This window comes from Anolis carolinensis, chromosome 5 (genome assembly GCF_035594765.1).
Source record: "Anolis carolinensis isolate JA03-04 chromosome 5, rAnoCar3.1.pri, whole genome shotgun sequence".
In the NCBI taxonomy this organism is placed as follows: Eukaryota; Metazoa; Chordata; class Lepidosauria; order Squamata; family Dactyloidae; genus Anolis; species Anolis carolinensis.
In genome coordinates, this window is record NC_085845.1 from 158,242,243 (window position 1) to 158,265,608 (window position 23,366).

The following is a 23,366-nucleotide window of genomic DNA, read 5'->3' on the forward strand; positions in this document are numbered from 1 at the left end:
GAGAGGGCCTTCTCCGTCGTGGCCCCCCAGCTCTGGAACTTGCTCCCCAGGGAGATCAGGCAGGCCCCTACCCTTCTCTCCTTTCGGAAGAGCCTAAAAACATGGCTTTTCCAGCAGGCCTTTGACAACTGATCTAGTAAGATTGACCAGTCGCCTTCCACTAATAGTCTCGTTTGTACGCCTCTCCTAGCACTTTTGACACTTTGGATAACCACTCCCCCCTGATGATATCGACATAATCTAGCACTTTAGCCCAGTTTCCTACAGATTTTATCCATGATTTTATCATGATGTATTGTATGTGTTTTTATAACTTGTTTTATTGTTGTTTGATTTGTTTTACTGCTTGTTTTTATATTGTCATGACCGGGCTTGCCCCATGTAAGCCGCCCCGAGTCCCTTTGGGGAGATGGGGTGGGGTATAAGAATAAAATTATTATTATTATATTATATTACCTGCAAGTTTATTCTTGTTTTTCCTCTCTCTCTTGTCCCTCCTTCAGTATGATTTTTGTGTATACAAACACAAAGGAAAGAAAATGAATCACATCTTTTGGAGTATAAGGCCAGCTCTCACAATGTGCCCCTCACCACTTTAGAACAGATAATGGAGCAGTTATAGCTTATATAGAGTCCTGCCTTGTTGACCCTACAGTGGTGAGCCAACTTGTCTGCCTAGTTTGAAAGATATAAAAGATATGCATTAGGCAAAACAGTTTCTGCTAAGTGGTCTCTGTGAATGCATGCATAAGGAGTTACTGCACCTGCATGGGCTCCAATGGAAAGCTTTTCAAGCTGTGATCTTTCAAATTTTGAAGGTAGCCCAGTCCACTCCTCTCAGGGCATAAAAGGTGTGCTGGCTCCATGCTCCCCACTTCCTTTTCCCCCGCCACACAGCTCTCTTTGGAATTTTGTAGAGATGTCAATGACTCGTTTCAAGAGTTGCACCGTGCATTGAAGACCCCTGACTCCAACTTACACACAAAATGCCTACTCTGCCTTGGAGAAAGCAATGTGGTTTGCTCCTACCGTCATTGGCAAGCTTTCATGGCCCAAGCTAGAAAGAACAGGGCAGCAAGGCTAAAGGCGCTGTTATCCCAACAGTCCTTAGCCCCCTCAACTTCAGTGGCCCCCTTGACCTCAGCGCCATCTCTGGCTCCATCAAGAATCTCAGCCGCTTCTAAGGGCTCCAAGTCTTCCCAAGTGTCTTAAGACCTCGAGATCTTTGAGCTTTACCCTGAGCCAGCCCGCCTACCTGACGCCAGCCAGGCCCCCTTCGACTTTGAGCTCCATGGCCTTGACACAGTGACCTGTTCGATTACAGCAACACCGCCTTCAACATCATCAATGCGGATCACATTCATGCAGACTTACAAAGAGTCCAGGTGGGCCCAAGTGGAGGGGTCAGTGCAAACTGTCTCCCTCCCGATCCTCTGGGAAAATCTCTCGAGCTGCAGCTTGGGACACAAACTTAAGTGGCGGCCAAGAGGAAGAAGGTACAGCAAATCTCATCCTCATCTAGAAGGGGCCAAGCTTCATCATCTGCGACTTCGTCCCATTGATTCTTGCGCTCCCTGCATCCAGCTGTCGGATGGAGAAATCCAGGACCCCTCATCCTGGGCCCTGTCTCAACTCCTACTACCTCCAGCCATGCAGAGCCAGGCCTGACAAGAGCTGTTCCCACCACTGACCACCACACCAGAAAGAGGCAGGCAAATTGCCTGCCTCACTAGGGCAGTGCAAGGCTCTGCATCGAAACAGACCCTCAGTAGGTGACAGTGACTGTCACACCAAATTCATCCCAGTTACCGCCGACGGCAGACCTCAAAGATCTAAAAAACAAAACAAAAACCCTTCGGCGACCACCTTGCATGCTACGCGAGCGCCTGGAGGAACATTACCTCAGATATGTGGGTGCTTGAGATTGTAGAAAGACACTACACCTTAGAATTTGAGGAGCTCCATTCAACAGGGAATATCCTCGACACTCAAACTTCGCAAGCAGTAATCGAAGAGGATATGCTCACTACTAGTCAAGGGCGCCATACAACCTGTCCCATAAGCAGCTTTTTTTCTCCAGGTACTTTACCATCCCCAAAAAGGATGGAGATTCATTCCTCCCACCCCAAAAAAAAAAAAATCAGGCTGGTCACAGTTTCGTTAATCCTTCCCCTGCTCCACGAAGGGGACTGGTTTGCAACCATCAATATCGGGGGCACGTATTTTCACACCAATCCCATTGTTACTTCCTCTCATTCAAGGTGCTTTATCAGACTTTATCAGAGTCTTTCCCTTCAACTTGGCCACGGCTCCAAGAATATTCACAAAGTGTATGTTGGTGGTGGCAGCGCACCTGTGCAGACATCGCATCATACTTTTCCTGTATCAACATCTGGCTTAACGTAGCACACTCCAGATGCTCTTGACCTCCACGTGAGACTCACCCTCTCACTATTGAACTCCCTTGGCCAATGACTGAACGCCGAGAAGTCACATCAACAGCATCAATAAAATTTATCTGCACAATGTTCGACTCAGTTATCCAAAGGGCCTTCCTCTCCATGGAAGCATTCTGAGTGCTCCAAAAGGAGTTAAGCCTTTGTTGAAATCATCACTGAGGCTGAGCCAGATCCATTCAAGTGCTCTTCAGACATATGACGTTTCATGGGGACCCAGCCGTACTTGGCACGTGCATCACTTTTCTTTTGAAGGTAGTGTCTGCCTTCCATAACAACCAAGAGGACATTCTACTAGCCTTTTTTCAACTCCCCCCCCCCCCACACCTCACCTTTGGAGAGGCGTTTGCACCTGCTGGATGTCAGAAGAGTGCTCCTTTTCTATAGAGAGTGAACCCAGTCCATCAGAAAATCTCCCCATCTATTTGTCTCATATGTCACAGGCAAGCTGGGTAATCCTGTTTCCTCTCAGCGTCTGTCCCATTGGATTGCCTCGGTGATTGAGCTTTGCTACCAGCTGGCTCACCAGCCTTGAACCTCGTGGGGCATAGCTGCTGCCACGGCCTTCCTTCAAGGAATCCCACTGGATGCTATCTGTAGGACCATCATATGGGCCAACCCAATGACCTTTGTGTCCCATTTACAGACTGGACTCCAGATCTGACTTAGACACTGCATTTAAAAGATCAGTCCTTTCCTCTTGTGTGACTCTTGTCCAGTACACCAGTTAACCTCTACACAAAACAAGAACCCAGTTTGTCACGTAACGGTTCTTTATTGTTAACAAATGCTAGTTTGCCTTAAGGTTACAAGCCTGCCAGCGTCACTTGACTGGTCAAAAGCAAAACCATAGTCATGTTTATGTTTAAAGAAAAAAAATGAAGGGAAAAGAGTTCAGTTTTTCTTGCACTTTTGCTATTGCACTGCCTCAGCGAGGCCATTTTCCCTATGGGTAACAAACCTCAGGTGGGTTCTTCCTATCCTGGCTCATCCATATTTGGCTTGTGTAATGCACTACCACTGTTGATGTGTTTATTCTTTCTGTGCAATAAAAAGCATTTTTTTCAGTACTTTGTGTCAGTTTGGCATATGTTCTGCCTATCTAGATCTTAACTTGCTAGTTTCCATATGTGTGCATTCACAGAGACCATGAAGAAAAAGGACAAGTTGTTTATCTGTAACTGTTTCTTCAAGTGGTGTTCTGTGAATTCTCACAAATGAGCCTGTTCCTCCCTTCTTATGCAAATCTCCTTTTTAGCTGCCTTTTTCGGTGAAGGAACTGGGGAGAGCAGAGCCAGGGTGCGTTTTATGCCCTGGGACGAATGGGTCGGGTTACCGCCAAAATTTGAAAGCTCACAGCTTTCCGTTGGAGCCTGTGCAGGCACAGTAAATCCATATGTGTGGATTCACAGAAGACCATTCAAAGAAATGCAGTTACAGGTAAGCAATCTGTCCATCAGGTATCAGTTTGTGCTGCAGGTGGGCTTTAAAAAATGTAATTGCTTCTACTGCAGTCATATCATTATTGGCAGATTCCAATTGAAAGGAAAATGTCTCCCCTCTCCCAAAGAAATGTAAAAATATGGCAAATACTTGGGGTCAGAAATAGGAGTATGTGCATGAGTTCCCCTATTTTCTAAAAAGTTAACATGGCCCAGACACAGTTGGGAATGGCAATAGTTGTGGAGGTAGTCACAATACAGCCAAGAATATCCCTAGTGCTAAACATTTTACACACTGCCAATGTTATTCAGTGTAAGCAACAAAATCATTCTCAATACTCTTTGTGTCTTTAATTCCAGCATCTCTTGTGCTGTTCCTTATATATTAAGTGGCCAGGTGGGAGTTGGACTAACCTATTTTGAGCCATCCCTCAAAATAAATATTCTTGGTGGCTTTTGGATCCTGTCTTTTGACATGTCAGAAAACTGGCTTTCCTTATTTTGGTTGTCTCTTGAAGAAAAGAAAATTTGCTATGTATAACAGCAGTATCATTTTTACTTGAGATGTAACTAGATCTACTTATGTAGTTTTTTTAAAAAAAGGAAAAGCTGAATAGTTCATGAGTACATCTAATGGAAAATCCATCTCCTTGTTTGCTGTGAGTTCAATTGTTGCATGATTTGATGGAGGCTGCTGCTGTTTTGCCCCTCCAGTTTCATGCTGTTAAGAAATTTATTAGGGATGGTTTCATCCATTATAATCTTCTGGAATGGAATAATGGTATGTTTTTCAGCCTACATGCTATCCTTGCATCTTGTGTAACCCAACCGTCAGTTCTGCTTCATTGGCACAGATTGCTTTTATCAAACAGCTTAACTAAAATGTTCATCCTATTTCCCCTCCCAGCATCCACTTGGAACATTTTAATAGTTAAGTTTATTTTTAAAGTAATTTTGAAAAGAATATACTATGCATGTTTCAAACAAAACACACAACATTTTCTATTTTGGGTCAGAGTAAATTAGGAGAGTGTTCCTTCCTGCTGTTGGAGGTGAACCCTTACAGTGTACCCCTCTCTCCCTTCCCTCTTGCTTGAGTGCAACCCCATAGCTGTACAGCAAACCACTGCTTGCTGTGGGAGAAGACTTTCATATACCCATATTTCCTTGAGTCTAATGTTCCATAGAATCTAATGTGCACCTCAATTTTCAAAACTCTAAAACCCAAAAAAATATTTATAATATTATGCAAATCTAATGTGCACCCTAATTTTGGGAAGGTAATTTAGTCAAAAAAAGAGTGAGCATTAGAATGGAGTAAATACAGCATTAACTTTTTCTGTGTATGCTTGCATTTCCCTTGCTTGTAGGTTTTAATTCCTTTTCATCTCTTATTCTTAACCTTTCCATCTTTTCTCACGTTTTTGTGCCATTAATTCCTCCTTTGATAATTTCAACTGCCCTTTTCAGGGCTCGCCAAAGTTTTCTTAGCATAGCCCTTTCCCACTTAATCCCTTCAAGCTGTGGCATTAGCAGTTCCGACTGCTCTTATCTCTCTCATTTGAATTGGTTACCCCTTGGGCAGCTTCTTATGAAGTACAGCTGCCCCTTGAAGTAGCCTCTAGTATAGATTGCCTAAAGGAAGGATTTGGTTTTTTATTCTCAATTTGTCCTTGGCGCATATTCAAGGTTTTCACTTCTAATTCTGTGTGGAAACAAGAAAACAGAAAAATATTCAGAGGGAACTGTAGATATGACCTCACAACTTGAGATGAGATGTGTCTCTAAATTCATATGGATGTGCAGAAATTCTCAACTCTTGGTGTTTTGGCAATTACATAAGTGGCCTTTTTCATTAATTCGGTAACGGTTAGGAAAAAAATTCCCTACCCCCAAATGTACAACATTTTAATTGATAATACAAATTATAGACGAGTTGATTTTCAGCTTGCATCCCAAAGGCAGTATTTGGACCTGTTTTTGCAATCTGGTCCTGAGAATATTATAGATTTTAATCTGTGCACTTTGCAACCTTAAAATCCATTATTCACACTTTGCTTTTAACAGTAGCTTCAGTTCTTCTCAAAGCTTCTATAAGCAAACAATAAAGATTCTTTTTGAAAATACCACTTGTAACTTTAGAAATGAAATTCAAGGGCACTCACCCCTTTGAATATGCTCTATATTGCAGTAGCCCTCTAGATCAAGGCTTCTTAATTTTTTTCCACTTGCGACACCTTTCTGCCTGAGAAATTTCTATGTGACCGCAGGTATATAGGTATATAAAATAGGTATATAAATCAAATATTGATAATAAATCAGCAATTTCAAGGCTTCCTAAACAGACTGGTTTTCCTTTTTTTGGACTGTATCTGAAGTCTTTTCAGAGTCCACTGTAAACACTGTTTATTGTTGCTAACAGATTTGTGAAAGTGTCTAAGGTGCTCAGAAACTTTTACTGTTACCAGTTTTTGCGACCTCGTATTTTCTGTTATGGGAACCCAATTGGGGTTGGGACCCATCGTTTAAGAAGTAGTGATTTAGATCTTGATCTTTACTTTCTTTGACAAACTGTGTACAGTTTACCAAAAAAGTATAGAGTAAGTGTTGCATAGTATAGTGCAAGATAGCTTTCTGTAATGGTAACTGATTAGTGTAGTAGTTTCTTTGAATGTGACTAATACTGTGTTTAAGTTATTAGCAATTCATTTACTTTGAGCAGAATAGGTTGATACTGAAGTGAATAATTTCTTTGAAGTTGTTATCTTTGGGAATTAGATAGAATGGTACTATGATTTGATGCAGTTTCCTGACCTAATGTCTGGTTGAGATGCAATCTGACTTGACTGCCCAGTTGAGTTTTCTTTAGATCCTTTAGACTGGTAGATCAGGTTCAGTTAGAAATTCCTTAAAATATAGTTGTACAATGAGAGGGATGCCTATTATATTTTAAACAATATGCTATTTTCTACCTATCTTTGCTTTGCTTTTTAGTATGAAGACTATAACTATAGAGATCTCATAAAACTCTCCTCTTGTGTTATAGAAACAGGATCTTCAATAACAGCTTCCTGCATTGGCTTGGGAAACTCTTTAACACCTCCCCCAGGACAGGCAGGAAAACCGGTGCCAGGATACAATGGTAAAGTTATTCAGTACATGTTACTAAGATACAGTACAAGCCTATCCTCTTTGGGTTTATTACAGGTTGAAACAAGAAGAGTGTATTTAAAATGGAAATCCTACTATATTTAACAACAGCTTATGAAGATATGCTTGGTTCAGTGTTTCTGTTCTCCGACAGCTTCATCAGATAATAGGATAAACTCCACAGGATAATTGATTTTTCATATTATTATTCTGTCCTTGTCCATGCCCCAATACTTCACTAAAGGTGCAATAACATATTTACTACCAGCAGGCGCAACATGATGTAGCACAGATGGAAGCTGTGCTACATATAGCACATTACCATTTCATAGCAAGAATGGGAACTTTTATTGGTGTAAAATCAGAGTCTTGCCTTTGGATGAGGTGAGAGAGAGGATTGGAGGAAACAGTGGGGATTCCCATGAATTCTGCTCTCTGATGATGTTTGTGGTTGCCAACTGAGCTTTGGACTAGCTGAGACTTGGAACTCAGCTGCTGTCAGCAGACACCTAGAAAGAGGTCCCTTCTGCATGGAGAATAGACAAGACCACCAACATTTTAACTGATAACTCACTGACATCAAGGGTGTTGTCATGTGCCTGATATCATCTGGTTCACAGAAGATTTCATGGTTCCCCACTCAGATATGGCTCTTTGTTTCTGCCATGTAGGTCTCCACACTGAACTGTTTGTTCTATATGCATAGAAGCCAAAGAGATTTAATGGATCAAATTGTGTGGTGCAGGGGAGAGGAGAACGAGCTACACATCTATCTTGTTTATTAACTTTCATAGGAGACAGACTGAGTCTGCTTGTAGACCAAGAAAAATTGAACTATTTGTGTTACATAACCCTGAAATTTCATCAGTTTCTTTCTGTGTGCGAAAAAACAATTGTCATGAATTTTCTCTCCAATTGCTAAGTCAAAGTAACTCCTGCACATAGTGGAGATGAATGTGCAGATCTGTACTGAATTGGGCACCTTGTGTTTATGGGGATTGCCTGCACAAACAAATACAAGGAGTCTCAATATCAAGGAACATTTATCTGTATCAAGACCTATATGTATTTTCTAAAGCTTATGGTGTAAGCGCTATTTCAATTTGCTCACTTGGATTCTTTGCACATTAAATAGCATTTGTGTATTTACAGCTTATAAAAATGATGCTGAATGTCACATCATAGGCCTCAGCAAATGCATCTTAAGAACCAAAATGTCCATTGTGTTCAGTGAATGTACAATCACATTTCAGTTAAACTTGTCTGCTATCTCCTTATATCAGGAAGGCTGTCTTCTGCAGAAGCTGATGCTTGGAAGGAATGTTAAGCACATTATCTTCTAACATTCAACATTTTTATTTTAGCTGTAGGAAATGTAGGCTTTGGACTAATATAAAAGGCAGTAGCTGCCTCTGGTATGGAAAACATCTGAACACAGAACTGAACATGTGCAGTTGTAAGATTTAAAATACTGTAATATTTTCATAATTTAGAGATAAGGTTTAACTAAGAATTCTAGGGATTAGCTATTAGGATCATTTTAAGGCTACTTCACTTAAATGAGAAATATTCTGTTATTTGGAAAACAATTGAGTGCTTTGATTAAAAATAATGTTTGGAAGGAAAATCTTTATGTTTTTATGGATTTAATCTGAATTGTTTTTAATACTAATGATGGTTAATACTATTTAAATCGTTGCATATTTGTATATTTTAAATTGTATTGTAATGCTTTTAATGTTAGCTGCTTTGTGTCTCCTTATGGAAAGAAAAGGCAGGATATAAATAAAAAAACAACAATAAATCTATTTTAAAAACCAAGGCAATAAATGCAGGGCAAAGAGTCCGTTTAGACATTTGTTGTGTGCTTTCAGGTCATTATTGACTTAATAGTGTCCCAAAGGTGAATATGTTATGATTTTCTTGGCAACATTTGTTCAGTGGGCACTTGGAGTTGCCCTCCTTTGAGACTGAGTCTCAAAGGAGGCTCAAGTTCATCCAGTAATTTTTCATAGCTGAGTGGGGATTCAAACGTAGTCTCTTGGAGTCAGTCCAACACTCAAACCACTGGACTATGCTGGCTCTTTGGACATGGTATATTAAAACTTGCTTTATGAAAGCCAAGGGATGCTTAAAATAACTCAACTGCTATTTATGTTTGTTGGTATTCATTTTCATTTTTCATTTTACATGAACACTAAAACATCCCTATTCTTTAGGCCAAGGGTCCCCAAACTAAGGCCCAGGGGCCAGATGTGGCCCTCCAAGGCCATTTACCTGGCCCCTGCCCTCAGTTTTAGACATAGGCTCGCCCAAAGTCTGAAATGATTTGAAGGCACAACAACAACAATCCTACTTGATTATCTCATTGCCCAGAAGCAGGCCCACACTTCCCACTGAAATCCTGATAAGTTTACAGTATATTGGTTAAAATTATTTTTATTTTTAAATATTGTATTGTTCTTTCATTTACTAATACTGTAAATGAAATATTGTAAATGAATGATATGGTAATAATATAATATATTGTGTATACGTATAATATTGATAGTAATATTATAATGTAATACAATATAATATTTATTTATTTATTTATTACAGTATTACTACCCTGCCCTTCTCACCCAGTAGGGGACTCAGGGCGGCTAATAATAATAATACAATGTAATAATATTGTATAATATAATAATATTAATTATATATTATATATTAAATGTAATATTACTAATAATATTACGGTATAATAGTATAGTACAACATAGTAATATATAACGCTAATATTGTGCTATGCTAATAATATAATATATTGTATGTACATGCAACTTGTAAGCCGCCCTGAGTCCCCTTTGGGGTGAGAGAGGGTGGGGTATAAATGTAGTAAATAAATAAATAATTGTTGCTGAGGGTTTTTTTTTTTTGCACTGCAAATAAATACATGTGCAGTGAGCATAGGAATTTGTTCATTTTTTTTAAAATGATAATTCGGCCCCTCAACAATCTGAGGGACCATGAATCGTCCCTCCACTTAAAAAGTTTGAGGACCCCTGCTTTAGGTTGTGGTATCCCATGTCATTTTACTTTCTGAAGATTTTGTTTTTGTTTCCCCAACAAAGGGTGTTTATATTACAGCTTTCCTCTGTTTCTGCAGCTTGAAATCCAGACAGACTAATGCAAATATCTATAATTTCTTTCCACATGTGTGTTAAGTTCAAGGTTATATTTTTCTGAAAAGGTCTAATTAGATTTAGCGGGGCTGCACTTATTTTTGTGACTTTTTGTTATGTCCTTTTATTGCAGTGATGATTATGGATGACAACAAGCAAATTGTAAACGCGAAGACTTTAGGAAACATTGTGGTGAAGTAAGCAGTCAATATGTTTGCAAGAAATATGTAAGAATATATAGTAAAAAAAATAGAGATTGAGGGTGTGGGAGTTCATCCAATCATGAATATGACTTCTGTTCTGGCTAAATAAATCACCTCTAGCTAGAGTTTGGAAAAGTTACTTTTTGGACTATACTGCTCCCTCATTCTCCCAGCCCAGGAGTTGTCATTTTATAAAAAGTGTTTTTTTTCCCAAGCTGTATATCCACTCTCTAACATGGGAGACCCAGACTTCATAAGAGAACAGGTAAAGTAAGTCTACCCTTGCAACTTACACAATTTATTGTGCTCTGTTTAATGATGAATTTTTCTGGTCGCCAAGTTACAGCCTACATGGAAAGATATGTTTGGTTCATTAGGGAATATTGCAAAACCTACTTTCTGCTTCATTGATCTGCTGCAGTGTTTGTAACCATTCTACTGAAAAATACCCAAAAGTCAATACTTGCTTAAGGAAACTTCCCCATTGGGCCTAACCAAAATTATAGTAAGGACCCATGCATTAAAAGGTTATAGATCAATGTAATTTCTTTTTGTAAAAAGCTGATGATTTGGTAATTATGAAAAAGTGAAGAAACAAAATCCAAATAGTAAGCAGCTATTTCACTGTTTCGGAATCCTGTACTACAGAACTAGAGTGTTTATTAGGTTCTTTCCTGTTTGTTTCTGAGAACTGTTCAGGTTGTGCAATTGTTAACAGCTTATAGTTTTCAAATAGAGGAGGTGTTCTATAATCTCACATGGTATTTTGTGTTCCACTCTCAGTACACCCTTGGGATTCTGCCATGTTACTGTCTTGATGCAGCCACTTCTTCCTCCTCCTACATTCATTTTATCAATGTGATTATGAGGAAACAGTGGCATTGCCTTGAAGATGCATAGCTTCCTCATCTATAATACCTACACATTGGACGTAGACATCAGACAAGAGAAACATAACACCTATGTATCACTGTATGCGTAGACGTCCATCAAAGCTGGAACCTCCTCTCTCTGAAAACTCAGGTGTAAAGAGGTCAATGAACTTAAGCTTCCCCACCATAATGACTATGCTTGACATGTTGAAAGGCAGCCGGGGGGGAGGGGGTGTCAGGGAAGACATGTGGCATTGTGGTGGTTTAGTGGCATAGCCTTGCTGCCCCTTTCAATGAGTGGACCTCCCTCAGGTGTATAATATATGGAGTTGTTAGCATTTCAGGAACTTTTGTCTTCATCTTTTGCAACATGTAAACCTTTTGACCCATTTCAAATTGGCTTCAGAGCAGGATACGGAGTTGAGACTGCTATGGTCGCCTTAGTGGATGAACAGGGAGTGTGTCCCTGTTAGTGCTTCTAGATGTCTTAGTGGCCTTTGATACCATCGACCATGGTATCCTTCTGGAGTGCCTGGGGGGCTGGGAATCGGAGGCACTGTGCTTTTCCAAATTTACATGAAAACACTGGGGGCGTGATCATCCATAGGCATGCCGGAGGGTGTTATTAGTATGCTAATGACACCCAACTATATTTCTCCATGCCTTTAAAAACAGACTCAGCTAAGGATAATGTGTCTCCTCTTAATGAATGCCTGGAAGAGGTAATGGGCTGTATGAGGAAAAAAACAAAACTGAATCCAGACAGAACAGAAGTGCTTGCCATCAAGGGTCCTAATCTGGGGTTGGAGGTGTGTCAACCAGTTCTGGATGGGGTTACACTCCCCTTGAAAAACTGTTTGCAGCTTGGGAGTGCTCCTGAATCCGTCTCTCCAAATGTCAACCCAGGTGGATGGAACAGTCAAGAGTACTTATTATCAGCTTCAGCTATCAGCTTCCTAGATTTGGAAGACCTGAAGATGGTAGTGCACGCACTGGTAACCTCAAGGTTGGACTTCTGCAATGCAGTTTACATTGGGCTACCTTTGTACCAAGTTTGGAAACTTCACTTGGTTCAAAATACGGCAGCCAGACTGGCTACATGAACATCCAGGAGTGAACATATTACACCCATACTAAAGTCACTCCATTGGCTGCCAATTGGTTTCCAGGCAGTGTGGGTTTTGACCTTTAAAGCCCTGCATAGTTTGGGTCTAGGTTACTTAAAGGATTGCCTTCTTCCATACAATCCACCCCATACACTGAGGTCCTCTGGGGGGGCAACTACTCCAACCAGTCAGAACCCGAATGGCGACCGTCACCCAGAGGACCTTTTCATCGGTTGTGCCAAAAACATGGAAAAAGTTTATTAAACTGGAAAAATGTTGCTGCTGTGGGACACCCTGCAGCATATTTTGCTATAGTTTTTCAATGAATATCTCATAGAGGCTGTATCTACATGGCCCGATATCCCAGGATCTGATCCCAGATTATCTGCTTTGAACTGGATTATCTGGCAGTGTGGACTCATATAATCCAGTTCAAAGCAGATACAGTAGAGTCTCACTTATCCAACACTCACTTATCCAACGTTCTGGATTATCCAACGCATTTTTGTAGTCAATGTTTTCAATATATCGTGATATTTTGGTGCTAAATTCGCAAATACAGTAATTACTACATAGCATTATTGTGTATTGAACTACTTTTTCTGTCAAATTTGTTGTATAACATGATGTTTTGGTGCTTAATTTGTAAAATCATAACCTAATTTGGTGTTTAATAGGCTTCTCCTTAATCTCTCCTTATTATCCAACATATTCGCTTATCCAACATTCTGCTGGCCCGTTTATGTTGGATAAGTGAGACTCTACTGTAATATGAATTATCTGCTTTGAAAATCTGGATTATATGGCAGTGGAGAAGGGGACTGAATCTCCACTGCCATATTATCTGGGATCAGATCCAGAGATATAGGGCAATGGTGAAGGGGCCAGAGTCTCATCTACTTTCAAAGTACTTTACTGCACAATGAAACAGGAAATAACACTTTCAAACCAGGAACAGAAAATGTTTCAAACTTTGTTACATAGTGTTATTAATTCTGATTTGGGGGTTTTTCACACCATCTTTTTATAATTATATATTTTTTACAATTCTATACTTGTAATGCAAGCAAACCTCATTATTTTCACATTGTGCTTGTTCCATATTAGCATGTGGCATTCTGATCTTGGCATCTAGTCATCCATTTAGGCAAAGTACCATTTCATATAACTTATTAAGTGCTACTGGAGCACTGACTTGATTTTTTGTCTTTTTCTGCTTTCCTACTCTTTTCAGTTTCCACTGCTTCTGCTTAAGATCTTAAGACTAACCTTCTGCTACTGTGGTTCATGCCAATTGCATTTTTGGCTGCCCTAAGGTAATACCCAAATTGACTTATTTTATTCAGCTGATTATGACTGTTTTAGCTTTAGTCCTTCCTATTTTCTGCATTTCTATGAATTTAGCCATGACTGAGATGTTAATTCCTTTTGCACAAGCCAAGAAGATAGTGCTAGATCAAAACCTGCGTATACATCACCTCTTACATTTTTGTACTTGAGTGCAAATAAAGAACACACATTTTCATGTGCAAATAGAGTTTGTGATTGTGGTATAAACTTGTTGCCTGCTTAATGGTGATTCACATATTCTGCTTTATGACATATTCTGCTTCTAGCTTTGTTTATATTTGATTATACGTGGCAGTGTTTATTTTCAGTTTTGTCATCTTAAAAGCTCATGCAACATTTTCAACAGGGAACTTCAAATGTATTTTAGAAGTTGTTTAAAGATTGCAGAAGCTTAAGGCTAGAAAAAGTATCACTTCCATGGCTCAATGGAGATTTGGAGTCTTAGTCCAACACTCAAATTACTACTCTCTTCTGGCCCACTATCTTTTACTTTTGCATTTCTAGTGAGGCAGGGAGAACAATCCAGTGAATGGTGAAAATTAGTGGAGGAACAATTCCCAAGTATGTCTTTGTTTTCCAGCAGTTCTGTCCCTGAATGTTTTTCCTTACCAGTCAGTGCACTTTGTGTGCACTTATAAGTAGAGAATCAACAGTAATGAACATTTTTGTCATTACACAGTTTCTGAGGATGACTTCCTTCTGCACATGGGCAAGGAATTTTGTAAAATCCTTGTCCTTCAGAATACACTCCTAGAAACGATAAGATCACACCCAATTTTGTGAATACCATGCCTTTTTGTTAAAAGAAAAGAAAATGAATTTGCTAGGTAGTACCATATCTCTGAAAGTCGCAGATGTTTGCAGTGGCTGTTATGTTAGAGTAACATGTTTTTTAACACCCAGAAGGCATCAAATGCTTTGAATCATATCCCCTGTGCATTTAACTGGCTGGAAAACATGTTGCTTTTTCAGTATTGTTTCAGAATATGCATAATCTATTCCCTTCTATTTTAAAGCTTGAAATAGGTCGAACTGCAGAACGAATAATCCCTGTTTCTTGGCTTTTTACTAAGAAATACTAAATGTAGCTTCAGCCTTTAAGACTGCTAATTTTCAGTTGTTCCAGAAGGGGTTTAAATTTGACTGTATCTTGTCCTCATTTCAGCCTCGCAGCCATGTTAGTTTGTGGCAGGAAAAGGACAATATGTGCAGAGAGCCAGCATATTCATTCCCTAGTAAGCAAATCAATTACTGCCACAGGAACTTTTGGCTTTGAGGGAGCTTCAAATATTCAGTGATAGAACATTGGAGGGAGAGAGGAGACACCACTGAAGTGGAAGGAGAGAACGTATTTGAAAAATCTGTACATTTGCACGTAATCCATTATTAAAAACATTTGTACATGTGATGTTCTAAGTACTCATAAAATACCTTTGAATAGAAACAGTTCTTTAAAGGTTTGCATTTTAAGTTATTGTTAACAGTGCATGTTTATTCTTGTTGTGAATGATGTTGCCCTTGTCCAAATCACCAGATTGAATTAACTTGGCACCTTTTGTGTTGTTTTCTTACATATTAAGTGTTTCTGTTTTATAATAGATACAGGTAAAAGTAAACATTGTGTTCTAAGATGTGTTGGTTGCTTTTAATGGTTTTAATGGTTAACCTGAAAGAAATACCACCATAAAGATCTAGGAAAATCATAAATAAAATCATAAATAAATAAAATCATAAATCAGTGAACATTGCCTTTTCTCTCTGTCACAAAAACTTGAATAAATCAGAGGTGCAACTATGTTATCTATTATAATTTGCTAGAAACATGAACACACCCAGGATAAATCCTCCTTCTTTGAGATTTTATTTAGTATTGTTATTTTTTTATTATACTCATATTAAAGCCATGCAAATTATTTTCCTACTCAAACTCGAACTGGGTATTGAATGTGTTCAAGAGAAAATGGAAACCAAGCTTCTATAAAGCTGTTGTGGTTTATATCCTCCATTATGATTGATATGACTGACTCAAGACATTTTGCTGCCTGAGGCCAAGGAGAAAATAGTACTCTGCCTAATTCTATAGAGAATCCAACCAGGCTGCTGGTTGAACACTAGTAAAAGCAGATTGTTGTGTACTGTCTCTGAGGGCAGTAGGCTATTTTAGGAAGTCCAGAGGGAATGTGGGAGCACAGTATATGTATATGTGTGCTTGCATGCATTTTCACCACCATTGTCTGTTGCCCTTATTCCTCCTAGTAGCAAGGTCAACTCTTAGTATATTCTTCCTACTGGCAGGGTCAACCCTCAGTATAATCTAAAGAATTAGAAATATTTTTGAGATGTAGACATATATGAAAGCTGGTTTCCTTCTCTTAGAACAGGAAAAAGTAGTAGATAATTGTATTGTTGACAAGCAGAGGTATTTTAAGATGGTGATTGCAACTAGTTGTGGTGATATGAGCATATAATGTTTATAAATATCATAACTTTTCAACCTATTCACAACATAATGTCCACAACGTATTCTGTGAAAAATGGTACAGCTGAACATATTGTATTTATTATTTGTTTGTTTACTGTACTTATACTCTGCCCTTCTCATCCCAGGGTGGCTTACAAACTATAGCAATAATTCAATGCCAGATTCAGACAATAATAGTAATAGCAAAACACAATATTATAAAACTGTCTTATAAGATTGTATAGGGCAAATTGAGAACTAATGTGATGGGGGAAAAGAGAGAGGGAAGGAACAAGGAGGCCAGAGAAGGGAGATGTTGCAAGGGCTAAGGGAATGAGACAAGGTATGTAATAGATTAAGGAGCAAGGGCCCAAGGGGGGAAAAAGGGGGGTGGGTGGGATCTATTAGAAAACATAATAGAGATTCGGTGGATATGAACTGTTAACTGGAAAATGTTAGAAAAAGAAGCTGGAAAAAACCTGCAGAATCATGACCCTGGAAATAAAGCATGCTAAATTAACTTCTAGGATGGTTGGTATTGCCATATTTGCTGTGCATTATCCTGGACACTTTTGTGAATATGGAAAGAATGCATATTTGAAATATCTCTGTGGTAGTAAATGAGATGAAAAGTTAGCATGGACTCTAGAGGAAGCCTTCACTCATAATAATTTAGGGATGGTTGATGTGCTCTTTAGTGCTTTGTTATTGTTTTGCTGCTTTCAATGCAAGTTCAGCCACATGTTGTTGTAATGATGTTGAATAGGCTTTGTTCTTTTTCTGGCCTCTGAGCAAGTGGCTGGCAGAGGCAGATTGGGTTGGGCAATAAATTCTAAGGACATGAAAGGTACTGTGGAGGCATGTTAAAAGAATATTGATGAGATATCTGGAAGATCTTCTGAGACTTGTAGTCATTGATTTATGACAGGGCCTTAACAGTAAGGTGGATTCAAGGTGAGTAGTTTTTGTAATTGTTGAGATAGATGGGACCCTGTGTGATGCTTTCTCCTACAGACTACTAAACAGAAATAGTGTTTCTTGTACTCAGCTGTGAGAGCATGACGATTCTGTTTCATACTATATTATAATCTTTTAGATTTGAAGTTTGTCACCCTCATGTAGTAGTGGCTTTTTTCAAAGCAATATTTTGGGAATTAGGTCATGAAGGTTGGAGTTCTAATAGCATGAAATTTGACTGTGAAATCCCTGGAAAATTTCATATTGACACACTTGCAACCAATATGTTTTATTAGGTTTCCTATCCAACTGCAGCTTTGTTTTGGATGTTGTGAGGTGGAATTAAATGCTTTCCTGTGGCCTCAATCTAATTATTTGTCCCAACTAGTGTATTCAGTTAAGTCAAATCAACATTTCTCTGACCCAAGAGGACTATTCCAATTGGGATTAGCCAATGGATTGATCTGCAAAGCATATTACAGCTATATTCTGAATTACGCATAGGAATTTTTGAAGTATTGAGGATGGAATCTGATAGCCAGCTGTTTGTAATGTATAACATTTACTATTCTCGCTTAATGTAAGGGAATTTCAATCTATTGCCAGCTCTAGCACACAAATAAGGAAGGGTTATGGCCCTTCAAATAAAGTTCATTTACTGCCTTGCAAGTTATTTTAACTTTGTCCTTATGATGCACTATTGACAGATAACCTTGAAAAGTGGCTCCTTAACAGAAACAAGTCTTGATAATTTAGCATTTTTTCTGTAGCAAAACTGGATTTTAATCCAAAACATTACCATGTTGAATGTACATCTGAATTTTTGTAGCATTTGTCATTGATAACCATGACAATCTTGTGCGGCATCTTTTACTTAACAGGTTGCCTTTGCCTCCAGGAGCCTTTTTGGGTCTTTGGAAAAATGAGGAGACTTACAAGGAATTATACTTTCAAAAATTTCCGGTGAGAATTAAAAATATAATTAAATACCTCTGGCATTAGTTCTACAGAAGTGGTGGTCTATAAACTAATGCAAGTCTATGAGATTGGATGTTAGTTTTCAGTGAATTTCCGGAAAAGAAAGAAACAGTTGTAGCCAGTGTGCAAAATATGGTACCAGTCCCTGGAAATATTAGTAAAAAAAATTGCAAGTACCCATGTCATAGAGCCCAAGAAGCACTTCTCAAGATTATGGAATGCAGTATTCTCCTTAGCTTTTTAGCCTAGGCCCCCTGCAATTTCTTTGTTCAGTGCACCTTTGTAGCTGTTGAATTTATTTTTCCATAAATGTTGCTGAAGTGTTTTCAGGGCTGAATATTTGTGTTTCTTGAATGGTTATACATTTAAATCATCATCCACTGATTTCCTTAATAATAATAATAATAATAATAATAATAATAATAATAATAATAATAATAATTATTATTATTATTATTATTATTATTATTATTATTATTATTATTATTATTAAGACCTGGCTATGGCTCACGAATGGGACCCTGAAGAAGGAGACAGAAAGCCTGATCCTTGCAGCCCAGGAGAAAGCCATCAGGCCAAATGGAATTAAGGCCAAGATCGAAAAATCAGCTGATGACCCAAAATGCAGACTCTTCAAGGAAACCGATGAAACCATTGATCATATCCTCAGCTGCTGTAACAAAATCGCACAGAAAGACTACAAACAGAGGCACAACTATGTGGCCCAAATGATTCATTGGAACTTATGCCTCAAGTACCACCTCCCAGCAGTAAAGAACTGGTGGGATCACAAACCTGCAAAAGTATTGGAAAATGAGCACGCAAAGATACTGTGGAACTTCCGAATCCAGACTGACAAAGTTCTGGAACACAACACACCAAACATCACAATTGTGGAAAAGAAAAAGGTTTGGATCATTGATGTTGCCATCCCAGGTGACAGTCGCATTGACGAAAAACAACAGGAAAAACTCAGCCGCTATCAGGACCTCAAGATTGAACTTCAAAGACTCTGGCAGAAACCAGTGCAGGTGGTCCCGGTGGTGATGGGCACACTGGGTGCCGTGCCAAAAGATCTCAGCCGGCATTTGGAAACAATAGACATTGACAAAATTACGATTTGTCAACTGCAAAAGGCCACCCTACTGGGATCTGCGTGCATCATCCGAAAATACATCACACAGTCCTAGACACTTGGGAAGTGTTCGACTTGTGATTTTGTGAAACGAAATCCAGCATATCTATCTTGTTTGCTGTGTCATACAATAAAGTAATAATAATAATAATAATAGTTTTATTTCTTGCCCGCCTCTCCTAAAATACACATATTAAAACATACCTCCACATTGTAATAGAAAACATGTTTGTCTAGAAAGAAAGAGTCTTATTTCTTTTATCTTCTTGGGGAGGGGGTATCTATACAGTACTTGAGAACCCCATATCCTCGCACCCCACTAGATTCAGGAAGGAGAAAAAAACAGCGACAAAACTATTTTTGGTGGGAAGATGTATTGGAATGTCATTTTGCTACTTCCCTATGCCTCAAAATCATTTTAAATGGCTTTCAGAAATGACTGCAATATTACTTTTGGTTTTGGGTAATGAGAGATGTTTGGCATGTGTTGGAATGGGGGAAGGCAGGGAGAAAGATCTCTGGCCCTCTCTTTGTACTTGCCCATACCAGAATTGGGGATTATAAAACCTATATTGAAACATTACGTAACATTGGGATGGGTGAAGGTAAAGATTATGACAAAAGGGATACTTTAGGGTACTTGTACTGATAGTAAATAAACAAGATTCCACATTCTGACAATACCTTTTCATTCTCCTGCTTTTATTCTCAGGGATACTATGATACTATGGATGCAGGTTATATGGATGAAGAGGGCTATTTGTATGTCATGTCTCGAGTGGATGATGTAATCAACGTTGCAGGCCATAGAATTTCGGCAGGTGCGCTTGAGGAGGTAAGTACAATGCTAATGCAAATGTCAATAAAATGAAAACTGGCTAAGGTTTTAAATCTTCACTAAAATCTCCATCTTGTGACTTAGAAATCTTTTTAAGGTAGATGTAATGTTCAAGATTTTATTGCTGAGAGGAACAATGAATTACCAAGTTTCCAGTTGTATATTTTGGAGGACATTATAGAATAGAATCCTATTAGCATTATAGAATAGAATCTTGTTAGGCTGGATGGCCATCTGTCAGGAGTGCTTGGATTAGGTGTTTCTGTGTGGCGGGACTGGGTGGCCCTTGAGGTTTCTTTCAACTTTATCATTCTGTGCCGCATTAGAGTTTCAGATTTTTCATTGTTGCACAGCAGTAGTGATAAAAGACAGACAAAATCTGCTGATTGTGAGCAACCTGTTTCTATAATGCCTTGAGTAGCTATGCTTGTTCTCTCATGCTACCTACACCTTACATAGTTACACCATTGTAAGGCACCAATAGGATTCAACCATAGACAGCTTAACCTGTTGTTATTTGATCATCAGTGACATCATGAACGCGTTCGTTTCTGGTTCTCTTTCCCACCCGCCATTTTCTTCTTGTTATATTAGCATTAAAAATTAAAATAACAAAAGACACAAAGGACAAAAGATTCACATAAACGAAGGCAAAAGGAAGAAAAAGGAATGATCAACAGTGTCAAATGCAAGGAATGATCAAGAACAGCAAGGAAGATATTTTAAAAGGAAAAAAATAATGGGAAAGGCTGAACCAAATGAACCAGTGTGTTAAAGGAAAATTAGCATCAAAATAGTCATGAAAATTGGGTTGGAAACAGACTTAATCTGCTTTGGGTAAACCCTATGGCACAGATTAAACAGTTGACATTTGCATGAAACTATGTGAGTAAAGCCAAGAGGAAGTGACTCCTCACTTTGCAGATCCCAAACTGCTCCTGGGGTCAGGTACACCATTGAGAGCAGAGCATTGGGTGTTGCAGAAGGCTGGAAAAAGAAAGTCCTGCCACAGATGTGAAGGAGCTGTTTGGGGAATCAGCTCCTTAGATTTTTTTCCCCATCAGTGAATGAGTCTCAGCTATCAGACTCAATGGAACATTTGAGGACAAAATTACATGGTTTCTCTATTCTGGCAATCATATGTTGCTAGTCTTAGTTTTTTTGAGAAAAATAATGCAAAGCTATAAAGCTTTAAATAAATTATACTGTATTTAACTTTAAGTGTTAGGAAGATTTCTCAGACCTTCTCTCTTCTGCTTCAGGGAAAATATGTCGTAATTTTTACAGCATATCTTAATCTTTACAGCATAACTGTGTCTTCATTTTGAAAAACAGGTGGTAAATTGCGGTCAATATTTGAGTGAAAAGGCCTTGAATCATTTCTGTATGTCACTGGTCTTAATTTTGGAATCTCACAAAATGAAATGTGTAAAATTGGCAGGTTACAAATGTAGCACCATCTAACTTTGACATTTTATTTTTGGCAAACAATGGTATTGTGTTATGTATGGAAACTAAATCACCATTGGCACATCATTGTGTGGATACATGCAAGCTGCCATGCAACCAACTGCAATAATAAAGCCTTTCAAATAATCAGTTTTATCACAGGATTTTTGCATTGTGGCAAGTTTCTTGGCTAATTTCATTATAAGTCTGAAAGCTATCCATGGCACTGAAATTAGAAACAAGATATAATTTCTGGATTTCAAGATCCTTTGTATGGACAATGTGGTCACTATAATGTGTTCATTGAGGGCTTTCTTTCTCTGTTTTCGCACCAGGCTGTCTTGTCCCATTGTGATGTGGCAGATTGTGCGGTTGTTGGCCAAGAAGACTCTTTAAAGGGCCATGTGCCATTGGCATTGTGCGTCTTAAGAAATGGTGAGACTGTTGATAGAGGTGAAATCTAGCTTTGTGATTGGTGGTGTTCATGCTCATACCTTGACGTGTCTATGACCTTGAGGTGGCTAACAGAATTGTAACCATAGGAACGGACAAAACCACTTCGGAAAACTACGCTCTTATATTTCTTATCAGGAGTGGAGGCTGAAGAAGAAAAGCTCTTGGAAGAAATTGTTAAGAGAGTTAGAGAAAATATTGGCCCCGTGGCAGCATTTCGGAAAGCAGTATTTGTGAAACAGCTACCGAAGACTCGTTCTGGCAAGATCCCGCGGTCAACTCTTTCTTCTTTAGTGAATGGAAAACCATACAAGGTGAATAGCAGTATTCAGCTACTGCAGTGATCATAGATAATACTTTACTTAAATTGTTGTTCTGTACAGGGCTCTTTGTAAGTTTGCAGTCTTAACACTATGCTCCTAAAGTTATGCCTAACTTTTGTGGTATATTCATGACTTCTTGTGAAGCTAAACCATTGCATTGACTCATGCAGCAATTCAAAATGTACCTTTCCATAGCTGATTTAACAAGGTTTAGTTGAATAACTTTGCTATAAATGCCTTTCAGATGGCCCATAACTTTCTCACACTGTTGTACTCAACACATTAGTCTGAAATCATTTTTGTATTAAAAGCAATGAAGTGATGATTGTAGTCCATCACAAGAAGGTGGTTTGTGGCTTTTAAACCACAGGTTATGACTTCATTGTTTTTGAAGCGTAAATAGTATGATTTCAGCAAAGCAGTTAAAATCCTACTATCTTGATTTCTTATTTCCTCAGATAAGTCCAACCATTGAGGACCCTGCTGTGTTTAAGCATGTTGAAGAAGTGCTGAAGACTAAGCTGAAGTAATAGTTGTTCAAATCTGAGCAATACCTGATATATCAGGTAAGTCTAATAACTGCAGTAATATTAGTTCAGCAAAAATGTTGGGCATGTATAATGCTACAGTAGTACATAAAATGTAAGTTCGTAGTGATTTTTAAATGAAGCATCTTGTTTTAAATTAAGAAACTAGTCTAAATGGAAAGTTTGTAACTTGTAGGCAGTTTGAAACCTATAATAAATTATAAAGCAGGAGGTGATGCCATGGGGCATGTTATGCCAAAATTAAGTACTTTAAAGTTCCATCAATCTCATTGTGTGTTTAATTATACTGCCATACTGTTACCATGTCCCAAAAGAATCCTTTTCAGTAACTCAGTTCTGAGGACTAAAATTCCTTCTGGTGTTAGGAGAACACAAACATTTTCCATTACTGCAAGAAGAAGAGGACAAGGGTTTTGACTAGAAATAAGACCAATATGTAAAAGGAAGACCCCTCTCTTCACCATTGGGCACAGAAATGCAA

General features: G+C 38.6%; 1 protein-coding gene across 6 annotated transcripts in view; it reads left to right on the forward strand.

Annotated features, from left to right (window-relative positions):
- acss3 (acyl-CoA synthetase short chain family member 3) overlaps positions 1-23,366 on the forward strand; it is a 98,359-nt gene that overhangs the window by 33,491 nt on the left and 41,502 nt on the right. For all 6 annotated transcript variants that reach the window (XM_062982682.1, XM_008110915.3, XM_062982681.1 and 3 more), the window contains 7 exons: positions 6,945-7,040; positions 10,346-10,409; positions 18,043-18,124; positions 19,987-20,109; positions 21,897-21,996; positions 22,153-22,328; positions 22,796-22,903. In XM_062982682.1, the coding sequence (XP_062838752.1) occupies positions 6,945-7,040; positions 10,346-10,409; positions 18,043-18,124; positions 19,987-20,109; positions 21,897-21,996; positions 22,153-22,328; positions 22,796-22,867 (713 nt within the window). In that variant the 3' untranslated portion in view covers positions 22,868-22,903. The remainder of the gene's footprint in view (positions 1-6,944; positions 7,041-10,345; positions 10,410-18,042; positions 18,125-19,986; positions 20,110-21,896; positions 21,997-22,152; positions 22,329-22,795; positions 22,904-23,366) is intronic.